The sequence below is a fragment of the Lagenorhynchus albirostris genome, chromosome 2 (genome assembly GCF_949774975.1).
Source record: "Lagenorhynchus albirostris chromosome 2, mLagAlb1.1, whole genome shotgun sequence".
Classification (NCBI taxonomy): domain Eukaryota; kingdom Metazoa; phylum Chordata; class Mammalia; order Artiodactyla; family Delphinidae; genus Lagenorhynchus; species Lagenorhynchus albirostris.
In genome coordinates, this window is record NC_083096.1 from 171,078,983 (window position 1) to 171,104,189 (window position 25,207).

At 41.1% G+C, this 25,207-nt stretch overlaps 2 protein-coding genes across 4 annotated transcripts in view; one reads left to right on the forward strand and one right to left on the reverse strand.

The window, feature by feature from the left end:
* LOC132515160 (group IIE secretory phospholipase A2-like) overlaps positions 1-22,100 on the forward strand; it is a 40,285-nt gene extending 18,185 nt beyond the window's left edge. The window contains exon 7 of one of the 3 annotated variants that reach the window (XR_009539069.1): positions 21,843-22,100. The gene's annotated coding sequence lies outside the window, so the exon portion shown is untranslated. Of the gene's footprint in view, positions 1-699; positions 2,590-21,842 lie in introns of those variants that run through there. The other 2 variants (XM_060141233.1, XM_060141230.1) reach the window with 2 other exon arrangements.
* The window catches only part of OTUD3 (OTU deubiquitinase 3), a 29,197-nt gene extending 4,403 nt beyond the window's left edge, over positions 1-24,794 (reverse strand). The window contains exons 1-8 of the mRNA XM_060141213.1: positions 24,486-24,794; positions 17,750-17,898; positions 12,533-12,645; positions 8,817-8,939; positions 3,769-3,900; positions 3,120-3,216; positions 1,736-1,920; positions 440-732 (exon numbers count right to left, since the gene is read on the reverse strand). Coding sequence (XP_059997196.1) covers positions 556-732; positions 1,736-1,920; positions 3,120-3,216; positions 3,769-3,900; positions 8,817-8,939; positions 12,533-12,645; positions 17,750-17,898; positions 24,486-24,706 — 1,197 coding nt within the window. The 5' untranslated portion in view covers positions 24,707-24,794 and the 3' untranslated portion in view covers positions 440-555. The remainder of the gene's footprint in view (positions 1-439; positions 733-1,735; positions 1,921-3,119; positions 3,217-3,768; positions 3,901-8,816; positions 8,940-12,532; positions 12,646-17,749; positions 17,899-24,485) is intronic.
* Positions 24,795-25,207: the final 413 nt, after the last annotated feature.

Here is a 25,207-nt window from a genome sequence, read left to right on the forward strand (position 1 = left end):
ACAACCTTCACATCCTATTACTTTGGGAAAACACTTCCTGAATTATTTTCTGATTAACTTGCATTAGAAGAAAGTTAATTCTAAACATGTACCTGAGTTGGACATCATTTATAAACTATCCTGCATATGAATGTCTGTTTGAAAATGAAAGAGAAACAAAGGAAACTTGTCATTCTGAATTTCTAGCAATTAATCTAAACTACTTCATGAACAATTACAGTGAAACCCCGAGTGTTAAGGAAAGATCCCGGGGTCACCGAACTCTGATTTTCAGGGCAAATAAAACCACACTTAAAAAGGGTTTTTTTGACCTAACTATCCACCCCTAAAAGTCGATATTTTAATTACGGAACATGAATGGCTTCACTGCACTTTCATTAAATAAGACACATCACTGACAAAACTGAACAAAAAAGGAGGCAGCTTGAAGGAAACTAACTCAGTGTGTGATTCTGTGGGTTGAGTTTCGTTTTGTAAAAGGATGGCCTCGCTGGAAAGCCTGGCACACGGCCCTCCGTTTTCCATTCCCTTCTCACAACTCCCAGGAGGCCAGAGTCAGATGTTGAGAGCCGCGAAAGTCTTCACCAAGGTGACCTGGGTGCTCGCGTCTGCTTCACTTCTGTTGTTGTCCCTGTGGCTACTCCTGCTCTCCAGGGCTTTGTGACGGTGCCTCTCCTCCTGTCGTTTCTTCTTCTCTAGTCGCTGCTGTTCTCGCCTCTGTTTGTTCGTGACCTGAAAGAGAAGACTGCCACCTGAGTCGCCCGCACGGGGACACAGGCTGCACCAGTGGACGGGAAATGCAGGGCTGACAGATGCAAAGGGTACAGACTGCCTTTCAACAAGAACAGAGAAAACCCACCTAACAGACCAAAAATGATTCATTTCCCATTACTGCTCAAATTTACATTTAAATTTATACCCTCTTGCTGAGCTAGCAAACGAAATCAGTTCCATTCTCCTCATAAACCAATTCAAAATGACCTAAAGAAACATTAACCCTAGTCCAGCAGGAGGTAACACTCAAACATGCCACAGGATGCCTTCCTGTACATAATTTATTGCCCCAGGGGATCCTAACAAAATCCTCAGAAGCTTATCACATCTTAGCCTCTGCCTGTGACCTTTTACATTACCTTGCATTTTGAGCTCAGAATTTCCTGGTGAAAGTCTTTACGATAAGTTCCAAATTCAGTAAAATTAATGGTGTCATATACTACTCGTGGGAGTGGGGTTGGGAAGGGAGCAGTACAACCCTTCGGGGAAGCATTTGACAATTTACCAAAAGACCTTAAAAAGATTCAAATATCCATGCCCTTAACCTGTTAATTCCATTTCTGGGATTCTAGCCAAGCAAATAATGCAAAATACTAAGACTTATACACAAAGATGTTCACTGAAGGTGATGGTATTTACAAAAAAATGGGATTCAATCACCTGGGTTAGCACGGAAAGCACCCACACACGCAGTAATGTTAGGCGGGAAATGGAGCCGATCCGCGTGTATGAGTATGAATTCACGGTATACTTCCTTCTAGCCATCACTGCAAAGCCCAGGCAGGACAAGTGAGGTCTTCCTTCCACTTCATGATATACCCTCATGCACTCCCTGTATTTCCTACAGTAACCACTTTCATAGATCAAGAGAAAATCACCCACTAAATTGAGCTCCAAGTTCCCTCCACGCCACCGAATTACAGCAGCCCACCACTTGCCCTTGCAACTCCATCTTTCCTACCTTTGGGAGGTGATTTTTGTTTGCTTTGTTTTCTTCACTAGGGCTGGCCCGAGACTTATCATTTTCAGCTCTGCCTTCATTTAAGCCCTGATTTCCAAAGAGTCTGGTGCCACTGCCACCCTCCTCCCATAAAGGGTCACACTGCTTCAGCACTCGGCCACTGGACTCAAGGTTCTCCTCTGCACCTTCCGAAGAAAGATATTTTGTTAAATTGAAAACCTAAGATAGTTACACAATGCGATTATTGTTAAATGACTCCAAAATTACCCGGGTCCCTAGATCACTGGCATTTGGAGAGCAAGTTTCCTTGAGGCAAAATTCTAATATCAAGTCAATACTGTGGGGAACATAAGGAAAAAATAATTGGTAAAAATCGGAAGATAAATTTTAAAATAACCTGTTGACCACCAGTCTTATCATCAGCTTCCTACCAGCTGAGTGCTTTGTTTTGTTAGATTAAACCACTTTTTAACATGAATTTTTAGGGGGAAATCTTTCATTTGTACTCCAAAACCAGAAAGGAAACAAGCTCTAAAGCTGTGCTCTCCAATACAGTAGCTACAAGCCACACGTAGCTATTTAAATTAAAATTAAATAAAGTTAAATAAAATTTTAAACTTAGTTCCTCAGTCAGTCTCGCTTAGCCACATGTCAAGTACATACCATACGGGATAGCACAGACACTGCATAGCATTATTTTAAAATCACAAAGACCAAGTTACTTACAGCTTTCTAAGAAGGCATAGCAAATATGTAAGGAGGATAATAAAATACCCAATCAGAAAACTATAATGCCAGGAACAGTATGTGGCACATAATGTCTGGCAATAAATATTGAAATCATTTAAAATAAATAACTTGAGAAAACAGTTCATTGTTAACAACTTTTTTCCTTCCTCTGAATCACAGAATTAAACTCAGTTCAAGCAAAAAGAAATCCTGAATTATCACCAGTTGACAGGTGCCAGTAATTTAAATATTTCCATGAGAAAAATAATTTTTCTCTCCATTCCATTTCAATGATCATTTTGGTATTATAATGGGATCTTATTTCTAAAAGGCTAAAGTCTTCCCTGACATTTTCCATTCCTCCAAAACTGAGCTAGGTGGCCTTTTCATGCATTCCCCTAGCAGCCTGTACCCACACTTCATTATGTCTTATTATACCAATTTACTTATCTCTCTCCACCAAGCCCCTCCCCACCCCAGACTATACTCTCTCTGACACAGGGCTGGCACCTAGTAAAAAACACCTGCATATATAAAGCTGCTGAATGAATAAATAACAATATAATTATTACCTGTCACTTGATTAAAAATAAGTATTTGGAAAATCACCCACATAATCATTTTGAAACCTTATAAATATCAATCATGGACTTACTATTTCTTTTCCCCTGGTTCATCTGGAGCATGGCAATTATCGCAGATTCAATATTATAATTTTCAGCTTCCAGGTTCTGGACTATCAAATTAAAATCCTATGAAAGAAACAAAGGAACACATCAAGACTCTGGGTATACTTTTCTACCTATCTCTACATCAATAATCTGACAAACAATTTTATAAACTTTTGCATGTAAAAGTGTAAGTGGACTCAAGCAATGTGCAGTCTATTCCTTAGAATGTTAATAAAAAGCAACCTATTCTAAAAATAAACAAAAGGATGTCATTGAGGCAAGGTTTCAAGACCTTCCATTTAGAAAACGTCTTAATTTTCAGTAAGGTTAATCACCTGAAATAACCATTTAATAAAATGAATTCTTATAAAACCGCACTAGTCAGAAAATAATAAACCCACATACTTCCTTAGGATTTTGAACAGTATTGGATAAAGTCTAGCAAACAAGAGAGAAATGAATGAACATCTCTCATTAAACTGTATCACACAAGCTAATTAAACTACAAATATCATGGGCCTATTTTGGCCCATCAGGTGTCAGCATGCTAGAGTGATGCCACAAAACTAGCAGATAAACTAGGCACAGCAATGCCTGTCTATAAACCACTGTTACTGCATGACAAATACTAACTGAACATCCAGTTGCATTGCAAACTTTCTGGACAGCATCTTCTACTTCATCTCTCAGGTCATCTTCAAAGTCAACTCCCTTTGTTTTGATCTTCTCTCTTTTATTTGATTCATCTTGATGAAGCATCTGAAACTAAAGTACACAGAAAGAGTAATAATCATGAACTCTAGCAAACTATGTTCAGAATCTGCAATACAGGAAAACCCTCTAATCTCAAAAACATTTAAATATATGGGAAAAGACTCCAGTGACAATCTTAAAGGAATAGCAATCACTAGGCTAAATTTTATCCAGACACTGAGATTCCACGCCACAACTGAAGTATTAAAAAGAAAGGCCCAAGATATGGGACAAACTGTTCAGTAAAAATGGCATTAGAGTGCCTACAGCTTCTAGAGACCAACATTTTGGCAATGACTGCTGACTCAGACAGCACATATCTGTCTCAGCCGGTTTCCAGAGCTGTGAGCTTAGTAACAGAATCGATCCTCTACACTAGCACCCAATGAGCTTTTTCAGCAGGACAACTCATCTTGAAGAAACACACATACAACTCTCATCTGGTTCCCTAGGCCCTATTTGATAATCAGCAAGCTGCAATGTGCTGGAGCTCCTGTCCCAACCAGATTATCACAGGTGAGCGTGACTCATTTAACCTCATGTGCTATCACCACACTCAAGGGTACCTGTCAAATTCTAAAAACTTGAAGAGCCGCTCACTCGGTATCCACAGGCCTTTACAACCTAAACCCAGTTCAGAAAAGCTAAAATCATCCCTCTGTGGCTCCCAATCACTTTCTCCCCCTGCTTGCTATTAATGCAGGGAGACAGGAAATGAGCAAGGACATTTCCACTTTTGCATGTAAAAGTGTAAGTAGACTCTAGCAATGTCAGTCTATTCCTTAGAATGTTAATAAAAAGCAACCTATTCTAAAAATTTACCCTAACCATTTGGCTATGTGTAGCAAGTCTTTGAAATTCATCCAAAGGAAATCATGTCAAGTATAGAAAGGATTTTTGTTAAAGCGCTCCTCACAGCGCCACTAAGAGTGGTGAATAATTGGAAACACCTAAAGGTTTCATAGTGTGAGTATGGTTAAATAACCACGGTAAATCCACAGAATGATGCTTCATTCCCATTCAAGTAAGGTACACAACAAGGATTTTCACCACCACCATGATTATTTAACCATGTCTTGGAGGTAACAGCAATGCAATTAGCGCCCCCCCCAAAAAAAAGAAAAATTAGAAGCATAGAACTGAAAAGGAAGAAGTTATCGCTATCTGCAGATAATATAATTCTATACCTTAAAAAAAAAAAGAGAGAGAGAATCAACAAAAAAACTACTCCAAACAAAAAGAATTCTGGAAAATCCTATGTTTATAAGGAATGTAAATTGATAAAGCCACTATGGTAAACAGTATGGAGGTTCCTTAAAAAACTAAAAATAGGACTACCATATGACCCAGCAATCCCACTACTGGGCATGTACCCAGAGAAAACCATAATTCAAAAAGACACATGCACCCACCCCAATGTGCACTGCAGCACTATTTACAATATCCAGGTCATGGAAGCAACCTAAATGCCCATTGACAGACGAATGGATAAAGAAGATGTGACACATATATACAATGGAATATTACTCAGCCATAAAAAGGAACGAAATTGGGTCATTTGTAGAGACGTGGATGGACCTAAAGACTGTCATACAGAGTGAAGTAAGTAAGAAAAACAAATACCGTATATTAATGCATATATGTGGAGTCTAGAAAAATGGTACAGATGAACCAGTATGCAAGGCAGAAATAGACACAGATGTAGAGAACAAACGTATGGACACCAAGGGGGGAAAGCAGTGGGGGGTGGGGGGGGGTGCTGGCATGAATTAGGAGATTGGGATTGACATGTATACACTAATCTTTTAAAGTACATGTATCTTTTAAAAAGAAATAAAAATAACAAGTGCTGGTGAGGATGTGGAGAAAGCAGACCCCTCAATACGCTGCTGGTGGGAATGTAAAATGGTGCAGCTACGCACTGTGGAAAACAGTGTGGCAGTTTCTCAAAGAGTTTAAGATAGAATTACCATATGATCCAGCAAGTTCACTCCTAGATATACAGTTAGCGGGTTTGGGCTACACGGTCCACTTATACAGATTTTTTTCAGTAGTAAATACTACAGTACTACACAATTCACGACTGGTCAAATCCAAAGATGCAGAACTGCAGATACGGAAGCTCAGATACAGACAGTCAACTATAAGTTATACTTGGATTTTCAGCAGCACATAATCGGCACCCCTGACCCCTGTGTTGTTCACAGGTCAACTGTATATCCAAAAGGTTGAGAATAGGTACTCAAATACGATACACACATATTCATAGCAGCACTATTCACAACAGCCAAAGAGTATGAAACAACCCAAATGCCCGTCAACAGGTGAAAGGGTAAACAAAATGTGATATATCATACAATGGAATATTATTCAACCTTGAAAAGAGCGAAGTACTGATAAGTGCTATGACATGGATGAACCCTGAAAATATTATGCTAAGGAAAGCCAGACACAAAAAGCCACATAGTGCGTGATGCCATTTATAAGAAATGTCCAGGATAAGTAAGTCCACAGAGACAGAAAGTAGACTGGTGGTGGCTGGGATAGAAAAGGAACGGGGAATGACTGCTCAACGGGCACCAACTTTTCTTCGCGGTGATGAAAATGTTTTGGAACTGGATGGAGGAAGTGGTTACACAGCTTTATAGGTGTTTTCAGTGCCACTGAATCACATACTTTAAAATGGTGAATTTTCTGTTGTGTGAATTTTACCTCAATTAAAAAGTAAGAAAATTCTCTAGCATAGCTGGGTATGTACATAATTAACATTTTGTTAACAAATCTCATATATACAAATATAAAGGAGAAAAAGATCCTTTCCTAACAACAGGAACAGAAAACATAAAACATCTAAGAATAACTCAGTAAAAAATGGGAAAGAGCTATATGAAAAAAGTGCTCCCGCAGATCGCCAAAAAGTCAACGAAACAAATAAAAAGCTTATCAGGTTCCCGGCTAGGAAGATTCAACATCATAAAGATGAAAATTTTTGCCTGTTAATCTATTAATTTAATGAGATCCAATAAAAGCAAATTATCAACAGGACTTCTTTTTAACTAGACAAACATATTCTAACACTCATATATAAAACAGAAAAAGCAAGAATATACAGGAAATCAAAAAAAAAAGAGTAACAATGAGTGAAGAGTTCTACTAGATTTTAAAATACACTGTTTCTTAACTAAAACAATGAACACATTAACATATGAAGAGTAAAACCAGTGGAATAGAACCAATGTCTAGAAATAGACCCAACTACACATGGGAATTTATTATATGAAAAAAGCAGCATTTTAAATCAGTGGATAAAAGACATGTAATTAATAAACAGTTCGGGTTCAACTAGGTAACCACAAGGAAAAATACAAAGTTGGATCCATACCCCACACCTGTATATCAATATAAATCCCAAATAGAGACAAGATATAATTTCTTTTAAAAAATGAAAGTACAGAAGGACTAAAATAAACTGTGGGAGAATTCTTTTTAACCTCAGAGTGGGAAGAGCTTCCTAATCATGACCCAAAACCCAGAAGACATTTATATGTTGTCTTGAAAACTTGATAAATTTAACCACATAAAAATTTAAAATTCCTTCAGAGCAAAGACAATATGGGAAAGAATAAAAAGACAAATGACAGACTGTGAAAAATCTGCAACTCATACCACAAATAGAGGCTAATTTCCCTAATACATAACGATTTCCTAAAAATCATTAAGAAAATTGAACAGGAAAAAAATGGACAAAAACATGAATACAGTTCACACAAAAAAGGACAAAAGTAGGTTTTAAACACAAGAAAAGATGCATAAGCTCACTAATAAGAAAAATACAAATTAAAACTATGTTAAGAAAACTATTTTTTCCCTAACAGTGACACAGATTTAAAAACTTGATAACACACTGTGCTGGCAAAGGTGCAGAAGAGACACATATTGCAAGTGGGAGTGTAAACTGACTAAGACTTCTACAGAGAGCAACTTGGCAATATCTACCAAAATTATAAATGCACACATCCTCTGATGTAGTAAGAACCTTCTAGGAATTTATTCCACAAATACACTTGCACATGTGTGAAAAGATACACATATAAGGCACTGCATGTTGTTTGTAAAAGCAAAGTTTGAAAGCCATCTAGAAGTCCATCAAAGGGACTATTCAAGCACATTATAATGCATCCATACACTAGAACACTATGGAGCCATTTAAAAAGATTTAGGAAGTTCCTTATGTACTGCTATGAATTAAACTCCGAGATATGTTCCATTCGAAAAGCATGGTGCAGAACAGTATACAGAGGATGCTACAATTGTGGATAGGAAGAATGTACTCCAGCAAAAGTGAAATACATGCACATACTCACATATTTGCTTGATATGTAAAATATCTCTAGGTAATTTTATGATATACTAATAACATTGGTTGCATCCAGGGAGGTAAACAAGGGTGAGAGAGTGACATTTACTTTATTTTTTTAATTACAAAGAAAGTGTCTAATAATGTGAGGAAAGGCTTGTGAAATAATGTTAATGGCAAAAAAGCAGGAAACAAAGCTATACAAATACGAAAACAATAACAAAAATTTTTGATTCTGTGCATTTTAAATTTTCTTCTCTACTTTTTCTATAGTTTCTGAATTTTAGATACAAAGCATGGATTAATTTTAAAACATAAAAGTTATTTTAAATGTTTATATAAATTATATTCATGCAATCATAGCCATCAGCTGTTAGGGAAAGCAAAAGAACAATAATTTTATCTGCTGCTCTCACCTGAACTAACAAAATTTTAAAAAAAAATCAAGCCCAGAGATTCTAAAAGGCAACTTTCTATTAAAACATCACTGGTTTTTAGCTCCAGGGCACACAGCTCTCAACCTGGTTCCTGCAGGGCTGAGAATAGAGAAGAAAACGGAGGCTTCACTCACATCAGTCTGGAGGTGTGCAGGCGCTTCTGAGTTGTCGTTGACCCTCCGAACGCTGTCATAGTGCTCTCCGTACCGGTACGCGATGTGTAACTCCTGCACGTTGCTCTTATCCGTACCACGAATCTGCAGGCAAAGGAAGGGGAGATGCCAGCGCGGATCTGCACAGTGTCCACTTCAGAAGAGAAACGCCACCTGATTGCCCAGGAAGCCCAGTCAACAGGCTCTATATAGAAGGAATTGGGAATATGACTGCGATACGTCCTAAGCAATTTCTGAGTTATCTTTCTTCCACTCATGTATATATGATTCATTGTGCTTTAATGTGCAACTATATGGATATAAATCCATACAAAAATGCATATTCAAAAACCAGGGGCAGATTTACCATGAAGTTAAATAAGCTTAAGTTTCAGGAGTGTTAGTACCTCTCAGCCCCTCAAATGCACAGGTCCCTTCCAAGAGGGAAGGCCCAGGGGCAGATGCAGATTTGTTGGGCTTGAAACTCAAACAATTTGGGACCCTCTTCGAGAAAAAGAATATAAAATTACATATATAAAATTGCTAGAACTCCTCCCAAGACCTTGAACGGGGCCCCATAAAAATGAAGGACCTGACACTTATGCTTCACTAGCTTCACAGTAAATCCACACTGTTTTTTTAAACAAAAATAGCATTTTTCATCAAACACATACTGAGAAACATTAACAACTCAAAACATCCCACTTATATCAATTTCAAAATAAAATTATATACAGTCAGGCAGTACTACTGCGCTGCACAACCTGGAAGCACTACTCACAAGGTGTTCTGTGTGAATGGTGCCCCTGCAGCACAACCCAACCAGAATGGTGCTCCCTGGAGTCATGCAATACAGACGGCCTGAAGTGGAGCCTGGGCATCCCCCCCAAACCACCAACTCTGCAGAAACTCTACAGTAATTCTGAATCTGTCCTTTAGAGAGCCCAGTAACTGTCTATTTGTTAAAACCCCAAAATATCAGCACCTCCTTCTTGTTTTTGCTGAAAGTCACAGGCAGTAAGATACTATTATTAATTTAAACAATATCTGTGGTCTAAAACCACAGCAAAACCATGGAACAAACAGGAACTGCACAGGTCTAGAAGTCAGAACCACGCAAGTTTTCTCCAGGTAGAATATCTAGGTCTCAAAGGGCAGAGGGTCTGGTTTTGACACATGCAAAATAGATAGAGCACCATTCATCTCCCAGGAAGACTACTGGAAAGGAAATTAGTTGATCAGAATCTCTGAATGACATAATCCCTAAAGCACTTATATATTTAAATAATAATAACACTACATATGCATTATGAATAAGAAAAAATAACTTGACGAACAGTCACCAAATTGTGATACTCATGGAGAAGGAGACCACAGAGGACTTTCATTTTCTAAATCACACGTGTCTATATTGTTTACAGAAGCATGTATTCCATTTGTAGCCAGAAAAAAAAAATGTACGTTGTGAGTATAAACCTCCTCATTATTAATGTAAGAGCTCTTACCCATGATAGTAGCAACCAATTCAGTTTCAATTCTCAAATTTTATAAGGTGCTTCACTGGGGTGGGGAGAGATGGGGAAAACCTAGTAGACAATTCCAGTATACAGGAAATGTATTTATTTTAAAAACATATACTCTGAATGTTTAGCAAGAGGACACTACAGAAATAAATGTATTTGAAAAAAAAATCTAGTTATGCAGAATTATCTTCCACAACTACCTAGGTAATTAAGAAACTTTAAAAATGGTTATCAAAGGAGGAAAAGGCAACCTACAGTTACTGAGTTGGCCCTGAGTATATTCCTTCAAGAAGAGGATCATTATGCTGTATATTCAAATGATTTTGATGACTTCTGCTAAGCAGTAAAGATTTCAAGACAAAAAATTGGGACAACGAAAGAGGTAACCAGTCTTCTTGGCTCAAAGACATCCTTAGAAAGAGAGAGCCTCACTAAAAATATGATAGCTCTCCCCGGTGTCAGTACATGTGACAACACTACCCCAAAGAACAGCACATACAGATATTGTTTCCCATCCTGCTCACTGTATCCCTGCAACGTAAAGTCCTTACCAACCCATGGAGTATCTAATTTATTTTGCTGTAGTGTAATTTTTGTTAAAAGGACATTATGCCAGACACAAAAAGCTATATACTTCCATTTATATGACATTCTGCAAAGGCAAAAACTGTAAGAGACAAATCAGATTAGTGGTTACAAGAATCTGGGAGTGGGGGGAGGGTGACTGCAAAGGGGCATGAGGTAACTTTTTGACTGCAAAGGGGCATGAGGTAACTTTTTGGGGTGGTGGAAATATACTGTATATTGATAGTGGTGGTAGTTACATGACTATGTTTGTCAAAACACATAGAACTATACACCAGAGAATGGTGAATTTTGCTACATGTAAATCATATCTCTATAAATGACTTTATTTTTAATGAGCAAAGGCTAAGCAAAGGAATAAGCAATTTACAAAGAAATATATATGCAGGTGGTATAGGAAACCAATGAGGAAAAGGCCATTGGTGCCTTGATAATAATATAATATATAGGGATACACCATGTGTGTATATATACACGTATGGATATGTCTGTGTGTGCGTAGACTTCCTTAAAACGTGTGACATTGTGATAGTCTCTTCCCAGTCATACATGAATGATTTTATAGTTAAGAGTGTGTGTGAATAACAGGGATACACACTAAAATGTTAATAGTAATTATCTCTGGGGAGTATGATGACTCTGAGTGACTTTTATTTGCCTTTTTTTATTTGCCTTTAATGGGCTTTTCTGAATTTTGAAATTGTTCTATAACCATTATGTTTTACTTTCTAATTAAAAAAAACAAAGTTAGAAATGGGGGAGTAGTGGAGCAGGGGAGAGAGGAAGACTGATAGGAATCACCTGACCAGTCTCCAGGAGCTGAGCCACAAAGTGAAAAGCTCTCTCAGTGCAAGGAGGACGAGTAAGGGGTGGCAGTCTGTGTACAGTTTCACCCTGACCTCTGACCTTCCGTACTCCAGAATGTTCGGTTTGATGGACTGTTTGGGAGACTAGGGTACTTTAGAATAGAATACCAAAGGTAAAGGAGGGTAAGGAAGGCCTAAGCGACTCAGCAGCAGCGTGCTCTGCCATCCCACAGCACAAACGCAACATTTGTTGTAAAATCTTACTTGCTGTAGAAAAACCATTGGAACCGCTATGTATAGCCGGGCAGGGCACAGAAATAGAGCTTGACACCCTAGGCCATGAAATAAATTTTGTTGTTCAGAAATTCTTTTTAGCAACAGCTATTATAGTGAATTTGGTCTTTGTTTTCCTCCATCTAAAAAACAAAAACATATACATGGAACAGATATATTTCAAACTAGAATATGTACGCAAATCCTTTAAATTCTCACTGAGGTATTTTTACAAAATTATCTAAGTTATTTCCACAGGAGGCTCTCCACCCCAAACTACCCAGTTAACTGACTGCTGAGTGACATTTCTGGCAGTTTAAAGGTTTCTGAATTATACTTCAGACTCCATTTGTAATGCAGGGTTTAATTCCAAGCCACCACAAGCTTCCCATCTTGGGTTAAAGTTACCCTGCATATTCAATATCATAAGTCAAGCCCCATCATCTGAGGACATCCCCAAAGCTAATTTATAAACAAGAGCTTCACATAAATTCCTGAATAGGCGACCTACCTGCCACAAAGGGGCATTAAGTTGATGAATCACCACATTCAACTGATGATTTCTTGCGAAGGCGACAATTGCATCATTGCCAGCAAATGTTCCAGGCTTTGCCAAACTGGCCACTGCATGGAAAGAGAGAAAGAAAAATGAAGTCTTTATCATAGAAAAATCCAAATGCAAACATGCTTTGGTATAATTTAGTTCTAAATAATGAGAAACAGTGAACATACCTGAAAAAGTCCATTAGCTTTGTCAGTCTACGAATTGAAGCTGGTTAAACAGTACATAGACTCCTACTCAGAAGGGCACCAATCACTCATAAAGAAAGGATTCATTTATTCATTCCTTCAATAGACATTTTCTAAATGCTTCCTAAATGCCTAACTCTATGAGAGACATTGGAAATGTGACAATAACCATAACAGTTTGCATTAATGATGCTTACTATGTGGCAAGCACCGCTCTACTCACTTCTCATATTCTTTCAGATTTTATTAATTTCTTCTCACAAATCACTTTTTTTAACGTTTTTATTGGAGTATAACTGCTTTACAATGGTGTGTTAGTTTCTGCTACATATACATATGCATATATCCCCACCTCTTCCCTCCTGCATCTCCCTCCCTCCCACCCTCCCTATCCCACCCCTCCAGGTGGTCACAAAGCACGGAGCTGATCTCCCTGTGCTATGCGGCTGCTTCCCACTAGCTGTCTATTTTACATCTGGTAGTGTATATATGTCCATTTATACACTACCACTCTCTCACTTTGTCCCAGCTTACCCTTCCCACTCCCCGTGTCCTCAAGTCCATTCTCTAGTAGGTCTGTGTCTTTATTCCTGTCTTGGCCCTAGGCTCTTCATGACCTTTTTTTTTTAGATTCCATACATGTGTTAGCATACGGCATTTGTTTTTCTCTTTCCGACTTACTTCACTCTGTATGACAGACTCTAGGTCCAACCACCTCACTACAAGTAACTCAATTTCGTTCCTTTTTATGGCTGAGTAATATTCCATTGTATATATGTGCCACATCTTCTTTATCCATTCATCTGTCGATGGACACTTAGGTTGCTTCCATGTCCTGGCTATTGTAAATAGAGCTGCAATGAACATTGTGGTACATGACTCTTTTTGAATTATGGTTTTCTCAGGGTATATGCCCAGTAGTGGGATTGCTGGGTCGTATGGTAGTTCTATTTTTAGTTTTTTAAGGAAACTCCATACTGTTCTCCACACTGGCTGTATCAACTTACATTCCCACCAACTCACAAATCACTTTTAATCCTCAAAACAATCCCCTGAAAAAAGGTATTATCATGTACACCATCTTATAGATGAGGAAACCAAGGCACACAGTAGTTTGCAACTGTGTCCAAGGTCACGAGCCGGTAGAGAGCAGAGCTGAGTTTCACCCCAGGCATCCTGAATCCAAGACCTTGGCTCCTGGCCACTCCATTATACAGCCTGTCACAGTTTGCCCTGAAGGAGTTTATAACCAGTGGGGAACAAACAACAAGAAAATGGACACTGCTGATGTGTAGGTGCTTTAGGAAAGAACCATGTAGTAAAGTACGTGGCCTTACCCAAAGAGAGGTCTGGCCTTTACCACCCCCTCCTGGGAGAGAACCTCTAAACCCTTGGGATTTCCCAAGTGAGAGGGGTGTCTTTGTTATCCACAGTAGGCCCCTCAGCCTCAGCTGACAGCTGATGCTAAGTTTATGCACGAGGCGACTCATGGTGGACCTCTCTGGCCGTGTGATATTAGAAAGACCTGGGGGACTGGGGAGCTGGAGACTGAGTTGAACCACTTAGGCAATCGATCAATAACATCTACATAATGGAAGCCCTAATAAAAATTCTGGACACTGAAGTTTGGGTGAGGGTCCCTGGTTGCCAATACTCTTTGTATAGTGTGTAACCTTCCCAGATTCTACCATCTGGCTAATTTTGATCTGTATTCTTTCCTTGTAACACACTACAACTGTGAGTATAACAGCCTTCAGTGAGCTCTCTGAGTCTTTCTAGCAAATTATCAAACCTGAGAGTGGTTCTGGGAAACCACAAACTTGCAGCTGGTGTCAGAAGTCAGAGAAGTCTTGTGTAAGACCGTGTCCTTAAACCTTGCATCTTGGCTAACTCCAGGTGGGGAACATAAGCCAGTCTGACCAGTGGGGAGGGGAGGCAAGGTGTACCAGATAAGCTGCTCAGCTGAGACAACTACGCTGCTTCCCAAAGGGCAGGTAAAAGACAGAAGAGGAACGGATGATGTTCCAAGCAGAAGTGAGAAAGAGCATGATGAGCTTGTGGACTACACAGTATTGGCAGGGACTCAGAATGCTGAGATGGCAGGGTGCGGAAGCAAGAAAATATATTGGGAAATGACAAGAGAAGAGGGCAGGGAAAGAAGAAAATCACAGATCAGAAAGGGCTAAAGAGTTGGTACTTTCCTGGGGTCAACGGGGAGCTGCCAACAGGCATTAGACAGGGGAAGACCTATTCGATGTCCATTTAGATCACCACTCTGGCTGCAATGTGGAAAACAAACTGAAGGGGTCAGGAGGCAAAGAGTATTGAAGAAATCTAGGCAAATGGCCAAAGAGGCCTGATTCTATGAGACAGTAGAATGAGAAAAAAAACATTGAGGTAGAAGTGACAAGACTTAATGAATGACTGGGTATGAGGAGGGAGGGAGAGAAGGCATTAAGAACATTCAGGCTTCTGATCTGGGTATCTGTTTAGTTAGGGAAAAGATGATGCCGATTCTCCAAAGCCACAGTCTAAAGGAAAGAAAGAATCCTGAAGACGCAGCCAGATGCAAGGGTAACCAGGTCCTGAAGAGTTAAGTGAGCCATTCAATGATTCAGTCAACAAATATGAGTGCCTACCATGTGCCAGCCATTGCCACAGTGGGGAAAAGACACAGTCCCTGCCCTCAAGAATATCATAGTATAACAAGGTAGGTAGACATTAAAAACATAACTTGGGGCTTCCCTGGTGGCGCAGTGGTTGAGAATCTACCTGCTAATGCAGGGGACACGGGTTCGAGTCCTGGTCTGGGAGGATCCCACATGCCGTGGAGCAACTAGGCCCGTGCGCCACAACTACTGAGCCTGCGCGTCTGGAGCCTGTGCTCCGCAACAGGAGAGGCGGCGATAGTGAGACACCCGCGCACCACGATGAAGAGTGGCCCCTGCTTGCCACAACTAGAGAAAGCCCTCGCACAGAAACGAAGACCCAACACAGCAAAAATAAATAAATAAACTCCTACCCCCAACATCAAAAAAAAACCAAACATAAGAGTAATAAATGTAACAAGTCTAGTCTTCAACTGACACACAAGTAGAATGTGCAGACTTCTAGGTTTCTTTTCCCTTCTGCTATGGCAGTCAGTCACTTCCCACTTCTATGATACTCAAACTCTTATAAAGCACCAACCAACCAGCAGGCACGCACAGCGACATTTCTTGAAAACACCTTCCCACCGTACACCTAGGGCCCTGCCATACCCCCAAATCTACCACGTGAACATCACTGAAGATGTTCAAAGTCACAAACTAAAAACTCTCTTCACCTAAAATATTTTAATTGGATCAATGACACAACTCATTTTATATGGCATTAAATTCCCAAACTTGCTCCATACACCCACACTTAATTTGTAAACTGGTGACCATCTGATTAACTGGTGTCTGCTAGACAAAAAGTGACCCAGGAAGAGACCATCAGAACTCCGTGACTATGACTAGAATAAACTAATCGCTAGGAGTTTCGCTACCGTTTCTCTTTTGCTGCTTGTGCCTAATGAATGAGTTCTTCCCCAGTGAGGAAAGAGAAAGGCTTTGGGATCACAGATAGCTTCCCTCCCAAATGTCTTCCTCCTGCTGCCCTCTAGTTTATTAACAGTACAGCAACTTGGTCTTTCCCCAGGCAGAAACTTCAGAATCGCCTTTGTCTCCCCCACCCCTCCCCTCCCCCCACCACCTCCCAAGTCCTGTCAATTATACTGCCAGACTGTGTCTTGGTCTGGACGCCACTCATCATCCCCAGTAGCTGCCTTGGTGGAGACACGCTTATGCTTTCATCTGGCCAGTGTGCAGAGCTCTCTAACTCATCTCCCTTCTCAGTCTCTCTCCCCATCCTCTCCTGACATGGTTCCCAGAGTTAGCGCTCTAAAACGCAGAATGATTCTCTTGCCTGATAAGAGACAGACAAGACTGTGAGACCTGTAATGAAAATGTTATTTGTAAAACATAAATATATCAGCACCCATCACAGTAGATTCTCAGTAAACATCTGTCAAAATCAAAGCTTAAAAGCTAGTATTTTCTTACTAGCTCTGAGCCTATTAAGGAACTAATTTAAGTCACTAACTGACGTGTCTCAAAGAAACCAGGTTGTGTTTGGGTTTGGGGGGGAAAATTTAAATGACTTCACTGATTCTTCTGATTATAAAAGTAACGCATAATCATTTAAAAATCAGAAAAATCTACAGAAGATAATTTGAATACTCACAGTCCCATCATCCCCAGATGGCTGACACTTATTAAGAACTTATTTTAATTGTATTAACTAATTTAATCTTTACCAAAAACCCCTATAAATTAGGCCCTATTATTATCTCCCCTTAATAAAAGTTGTTGAAAGAGTGAGTGGTTTCTGAAAAATAAATGGAGCCAGGAATTAACCATAAAATGTTAGCATCTTTCCAGACTTCCTAATTTGGTTCTGTGTGCGCACACCTCTTAAAAACAGGATCAATCTATACACACTATTTTATAACCTGCTTCCCCCCTCCCTCCCCACCACTAAATAAGAAGTCACGAATAGCTTTTCAGGTTAATTAACATCAATAATTTTTTTTTCAGATTTTACTTATTTACTTATTTATTATTGGGGCCACACCACACAGCTTGGGGGATCTTAGTTCCCCAACCAGGGATCGAACCCGCACGCTCGGCAGTGAAAGCATGGAGCCCTAACCATTGGACCACCAGGGAATTCCCAACATCATCATTTTTATTAATGGCATCTACATCTAAACCTAATGATTCCCAACTGCCTAGCGCGCTGCCTATTATGGAGCAGACAAATAAATACTTGTTGAATAAATGAATGCCATAATTTATGTAATCAAACCCCCAGCTGGAAGGGTAGGGGGTCCTGATGGATTTAATTACCCAATGCATTTACTCCTGGAGGATCCAGTGTCCCACGGTGAACCTACCATGTTTCTCAAAAGGAATGTCATCTTCTACAAAGGGTTCAAAATCTTCTCGCTGCTTTATCATGTAGTCCACTGTCTCTTGTCGGTGCTTGAGGTGATTTCGTGAGTGTCCCTCCAACTGATCACCAAGAGCTCTGAAGAGGCAATTGCTATCAAAACAAAACGCTGGTCAAGACCTTTTAAAAATGAACTTAGTTCATCTAAAACAATGATGCTTCATGCTAGGCCATCCATGGAAATCTTTCCACAGAAAAGAGATAAAGCCTCAACTCTGACTGTCCACTTTCCTCCCAGATACCAGAGGGGAGAGCACTAGGGAAGATATTCAATCACATTACCTTTTTGAGAGGCATCAAATAAGAATCCTATTCCCCACTTACCAGCTGGCTGACTCAGGAGAGATACTGAACTTCTCTGTACCTTTGCTGCTTCAACAAGTGAAGTTTGGTGATGTACTAACCACCTGAAGACAGGGTCCAGACACTACAGGCCATTCCACACCTAAGGGCTATGACTCCCAGATCCCCTTCCAAAATAATAAATCATAGCTACTGCCTCTTTTCTGAAACCCTTTTCACTATGGCTGCTCAGCTATTCACCTAACAAGTCCCAAAAAGATAGCAATTTGTCAAGCTCCCAATAGAAACAGCTGAGCAGAACATCCTCTTTGAGTCCTAAGGACACAGTGGGGAAAGCTGTGGGAAGAGCACCTGGACAACACACAGGCATAGTTCACAAGGACACTCTCCCTCCTCGGCTCATCGCCTCTCACCCAAGGGCCACAATGCTGTCCTTATTCCTGACAAATGGAAACTCTCCAAGTTTTCTTTCTGTTTTGTTTCTAAAATTAAAATGCTAGTAATAAATTGTAAGAGTTATCTTTACTTTCAAACCCCTTAAAGGCTTCTAAAATTCCAAACTATACCACAAACACAGAGCCCAGATACACAGGGACTGAACAAGACAAACACTGGTATCCTCAAAACTAAGGAAATAGCCATTCTAAAGCCAAACGTTTGTCCACTTTCACACCAAACTGTTTACTCTTCCAAATGAAAACCTATGATATTCTAATTCCAAAATATAAACTCATCACACTTCTGGAAGGACTTCAAACCTAAATGTATGGGTGACGGAGGTTTTCTGTTTTTCAACTCAGAAAAGTGAGTTTTCAACAGAAAGTTATAGAGAGGTAGGAATCTCTTCAAACATATAAGGAGATATATATATATATTGTTTGTTTGTTTTGGTGGGGCGAAGGGGAGAATTTAGACAACAGATTCTACAAACTAGAATCCAAGAAACTCTACATCAATCTGGGGCAACATTCTAGAAGGGACTGGAACATAACAGTTCTATACACTAGAATGAGGGGTCTGTTGCTAAAATCTAACAATGGCAGTCTTTTTTCAACCACAGGAATAAAGTAAGCTAGTGGATAAGATGTTCTCAATTTTAAGCTTCTCTCTCAAACTCTTCTTAAAACTTTAACACCTGCCACCACTAGTTTATTCTTGAATCCAGTTTAAAAGAAGGCATGATTTGGTGCTAAATTACATATTTAGTTGCTTTACATTTGATATCTCAAAATTCATGGTGTTCTGCAGAAAGTAACATGCTTTCCATGAACTTTCAGCAACAGAGGCAAATGTTCTCCACATAAGCCAAAAAAGTAGACATCACACTGTATATACTGCATGAGCGCAAGCATGTTCGCCTGTATACTATATACACAGATGTAGAAACACATACAAATGTATGCAAAGAAAAAGCACTGAAACCATCACTTCAACAGCTCTTACGATGTGCCAGGGACTGTTCCAAACACTTTATATGTATTAAATGTGTCTAGTCCTTACAACTCTATGAGATGGGCACTATTGCTATCCCCCTAAGGTAACTTGCCCAAGGTCACAAAATCAGTAGGTGGTGGACAGAGGATTCAATCCCAGGCACCAAAATGTTAGTAACAGTTATCCCTGGGGAGTGGAATTAGGATCATTTGTTAAACTTAGTTTGATATACTTTTCTCTATTTACCAAACTTTCCTTGAGCTCACTAAAAACAAGTAGTCAAAATGAAAAATCAAGATAGACAAATCACTTCCTTTTCTGACAGAGTTACAAGATAGTAGCCCATGAAATGTGAACAAACTCTACAAACAACCTAGGTTCCCTTAGGGAGCCCAGCAAGTGCACTCACGATCCTCGTGAGAACAGTGCGGCCAGGGCCCAAAGGGCCTCTAGGAGATCCCAGCTGTTTCCTGAGTCCACACCCTCACCCAATACACTAGAGCAGGGCTTCTCACCCCCCACACACACACTGTTGACATTCTGGAATAATCCTTTGTCCTGTGCACTGGAAGATGTTTAGGAGCATCCTTGGCCTCTACCCACTAGACGCCAGTAACACCACTACCACCATGTTCCCGCCAGTCGTAACAGCCAAAATTATCTCCAGCCATTGCCAAATGTTCCCTTGGGGGAAAAATCATGCCCACTTCAGAACCACTGCACTATAGGGATATATATAGTCTTGCATTTGAGTTCACAAAACTAACCAATTACATGAATTAAGGGTTTTGGGTGCTCAGTAATTTAGCATGAGACAATACTGCAACGTTAGGTGTTAAAAAAATTAATGGGCTCTTAGGCTGCAGTAGTGGCAGTAAGTATGCAGAAGTCGGGGGAGAGGGGGTCAGATTTTGTTCTGTTCTTTGAGGTCAGACCCCAGCTAAGTACTGTATATGATTCTAGTTCCTACATTTTAATATAGGTTCAGATGAGTTGATGTGGCTTTAAACTAAATAATATGAAGAACATAAACAACGAGTGACTTCTAGCCTAAAGAAAGCTCAGGGGACATGATAGCTGCCTCCAACTATCCGTCATGGTGAAAGGGGTGTTATCCTTGTACAATAAAACTAAACTAAAACAAGGAAGCTACAGGGACATAGATTTTGGCAAATAAAAGGTAATTTTATTTTAGGTCTAGAGAGATGGACGGCACAGACTAAGGATTTTGTACATTTCTACTGACAAGCCTCAGGAACTGCCTACATGTGTGTTATACAATATAGTTGCCACTAATCACAGGTGATTACTAAGCACTTGAAATGTGGTTAATACAAATTGAGGTGTGTTGTAATTGTAAGAGACTTACACTTTTGGACATTATTTTAAAAACTTGTTTCATTTTACCTTTTTAATGTGGCTAACAGAAAAATTTTTAATTATTGTACATATGTGGTTCCCATTTTATTTCTATCAGACAGTGCTGGTCTCAATCACTGATTCTCCAAGTGTGACCCCTGACCAGCAACATCAGCATCACCTGAGAATTTGTTCAAAATGAAAATTCTGAGCCGCCTAGCCCAGCCCCAGCCCTACTGAATCAGACACTCTGGGGTTGGGAACCCAGCAATCTCTTCCCTCTGAGGGTTTAATTAGCCCTCCAGGTGATTCTGTTGTATGTTAAAGTTTGAGAAACACTAGTCTAGACGCTAGACTCTAAATCAGCAGTTCTCAATTATACTGCACATTAGAATCACATGTGGACATTTTTAAAAATTATCCCTAACCAGGCCCCACTGCCTGAGATTCTGGTGTGGCTGATCTAAGGGAGCGCCCAGGCACTGTATTTTTTCCAAAGTTCCCCAAGTGATTCTATTGTGACACCAAGGTTGAAAACCACTGAGCCAGACACAAAAGATGAGGCTGCTGTACAGGTGATGCAGGTACTAACGGATAATCAGACAAGATGACAAAGTGTGAATGCCCTTCTAGCACTAAGATCCTACGATTATAAAAATAAGGTAAAACTTTCACAATAAAACAACCTGAGACAGAGACAAATGGCTAAAATTAGTGATTCTTTAATGCTTTAATATTGGAACACTACTAATTAGCAATGTATTTTGAGGCTACATTTAGGAAGATACAACTGGATATAGTTCAGAGAGATGTTAATATTGTACTGCCTAATCCAATTAGCGATTCTTTTCACGCTACACCCAATCATGTTTTTAAGGACAGCATCAAGGTTAAAATATTTCTTGTTTTGAAACGGAATCCAATTTATGTCCACCCTCCAGATAACACAACAAATATGAAGGCGGGCCATGATGCATTACAAAAATCCATAAGTAGCTCCCTGATTAATCTATGCTACATTGATTTCACATAAAGGCTACATTAGAGAACACCAGCTAATTTCTTCCCAAGTACCCGAAGGTTCCAGAATGCTACAAGTACCATACTGCCAACAATGAATACGCCTATATAGTGTGAGATGCTATCTCAGGCTACTCAATATTGTAATCAGACCAGAATGGAAAGACAGAAGACTGGAGATTGTCAACTATTTTTTTATTACTGTAACTTTATATTTCACCAAGAGTACTCAATAAATGTTAACAAATAAAAGAATCTGTTGATGCCCACTAACCTGTAACATACACAGGACGCACCATCCACTGCACAGTGATAAAGCCTGTCATCACCATATCCCAAAGTACCACAATACTAAAGAGGGCTGAACAGTCCATGGCACCCACGGGAAGAATTTGTGAACAGAAAGGGGTTAGCTTCATGGAGCCCCCAAAGGAGAAATTATCATTATCCTTTTATCCATCTAACATTGTCCAAAGAACAGGGACGTCAGAAGTGAGAGACATGAGCATTGCAGTCAAGCTGGCCTCTGCCTCTGCAGCCTCATTGCCGCTGACTTCCACCCTATACTCCTGTCATCCTAAACAACTTGCAGATGTCTCAAAAATAATGTGCTCCTGTGCCTTTACATGTATTACTCCTCAGCCTGGAATGTTCTCTTGGCATATTTTTATTGGATTTTTATTGGTCCTTCATGACCCAGTCTGAGTATGACCTCCTCTGAAAGGCATCTAGCACACGGTAGGTTTCGATGAACGTTTGATGAATGAACAAGGTTTCCCTGACCACTTCTGGGAGTGCTGGCAACTTCCTTCTCAATAGTACCACTATAATCGGTCACTGTTAAGAATATATCAACTTGCATTTTAATTATTTATATCATCCATTCTTAAAGTGTGGCCCAGTTTGGGAAGGGAGGGTATCTCTGAGAACCTTTCAGGGTATCCATGAGTCCAAAACTAAGATGTTATTTATCTTTTTCACTCTCATTCTCTCACAAGTGTCCCGTGGAGTTTTCCAGAGGCTACCTGATATATGATACTCGATGTTATCACTCTGAAAGTTAATATAATGGGTGTTTGTGTATTATGTTTTTAATTTTTATTTTACTTTCTAATACAGTAAATATTGATACCTATAACCCACATAAACAAAAGCTCTTTGGAGTTCTCAGTAATTTTTAAGAGTGTAAAGGGATCCTAAGACCAAAATGTTTGAGACCTGCTGTTATGTCTCTCTTACTAAGCTTGAACGTTAGTCATCAATGTGTTCCCAGCATCTCTGTGCTGCAATTCCTGCTCATAAGCAATCTTCTGTTGAGTACTTCAGTTTCCTGGATACCCTGCCAGTGGGAAGCCCATGCCCAGTACAGCAGACACAAGCAAACCAATCATTTGCAAGGAAGAAGCAGACCCCAGCCCAATCCCACCGGAAAGTACTCAACTGGTATTTCGGTTTATAGAGCAATGTCTGTGCTTGTGAGTTTGCTTAGGATAAATAAGGCCCTGAATATTTATTAACTATATTTGACAAAACTCAAGGTACTAGGCTAAAAGCAAGACCCAGCAAAGCAAGCTTTTAACTGTAGCGACTCCACTAAGAAAATGCCTCTTTGAGGGGCCCTGCTGAGGGTCTAGTTGGCCTCCCTCTATGATATTTTTATCATTCATTCATTCAACAAAAATGCCCAAATGAAGGGAGGAACAAAAACAACCAGGCTGTTATTAATACTATCTCTTCAAGAGTGCCACACTCCGGCCTCCAGACCCCCTTTTACCTACCCCTGCAATGGGGATGCTAACTTATCTCCTGCCCTCTCCCCTACCCTTTTTCTTCTTCCCTCCACGCTCCTGGATCCATATGCCCCTTCCCGAGGCCATTCTTCCTTCCCCTCGCCCAGTCCCTCCCTCCCACCCCGTTTATTTATCCCGTGTTCCCTAAAAAAGTTGGACACAGATTCCAGTCTAAACCCCAAGCAAACTTGGGTAAGCGCCACTGCTTACAGAGAAACTGAAGCCCATATAAGTAAGAATTAGAGAAGCTGCCTTCAGCTCAGTAAACAACAGGCCCTCACAGACCTAATTTCCCAAGCGTAAAAGGAGGGCAATATCCAACAGTAAGGACTCAAAGGAGGCCAAGCGTTATACCAAGTGGGGCTTACGCCTTTCTATTCGTCTGATGGTCATTATGACCGCTCTCCGCGCGGTCCTGCTCTTCGGCTGACTGGCTCCAGCTCATTCGTTCAGGTCTCAGCTTAAATGTCACCTTCCAGGGGGGCCTTCCTGAGCACCGATCTAAAGGAGACCTGCTCCAGTATTCTCTCTCAGGACCCCTTTACAGTTTGCTTGGAGCCTTTGCCACGATTAGGGCAACTGGGGATTACTCGAGCGTCTCGAGGGGAGGGGCCTGGCCGCCTCGCTCGCCGCCGGACCCTCTGCATTAGGAAACGGCTGGCTCGCAGCTGGCGCTCGGGGCCGCCCGATGAATGGATGGGCGAGAACCGGCGACGGTCGCCATGCCCGGCGGGTCCCCCGGCGCCGCCCCCCGCGCTCCCGGGCCCGCCTCACCCGTCCCCCGGCACCTCCCGCAGCTTCAGCCCCAGGGCCTGCAGCTGGTTGGCGAAGCTGACGAACTCCTCCTCGCAGCCGCCGCCGCCGCCGGGCTCCGGCCGGTTCCGCCGCTCCTTAGCCAGGGCCCGACGCGCCGCCCGCTCGTCCCGCTTGCGCTCGGCCTCGGCTTTCCGGCTGCCGCTGCCCGGCCGGCTCTTCGCCGCCTGCTTCCGGGACATGGCCTTGGCCCCGCGGCCCGCAGCGGCAGGAGCGAGAGCCGCAGGACCGCCGGGCGGCCGTCTCAGGTGCCGAGGAGGCGAAGCGGCGTAGGCTACGGAACCCGGCGACGGCGACACTGCCACCCCGCCTGCGCCGGCGCCGGGGACCCAGGTCATGTGATGGAACCCCGCCCCCCGCCCGGCTAGTCTGACAGGCGCCATAGAGAGCTCGCCTGGGAGGGCTAGAGGGGAGCCCATCTTTGTTTGTTTCGCTCCTCCCTCTATCGGTGGGTGGTACTCCAAGTGAGCCGCCGGTGGGACCAGAGAGAACAAAGCAGGAAAAGGTCAAGGAGAGCCGGGGAACTAAAGCGCATACACTTTATTTAATCCTGGCGTCCTCTGCTTCTCTACCTTCCCTCATAACTCAGGGGGAGGTAGCCCTTGTCCAAAACTGGCTCCTCTTGTAATCTTGATTCCACCGTAAGGTGACCAGCCCAGGTTTACCTGGACTAAGTGTTTTCC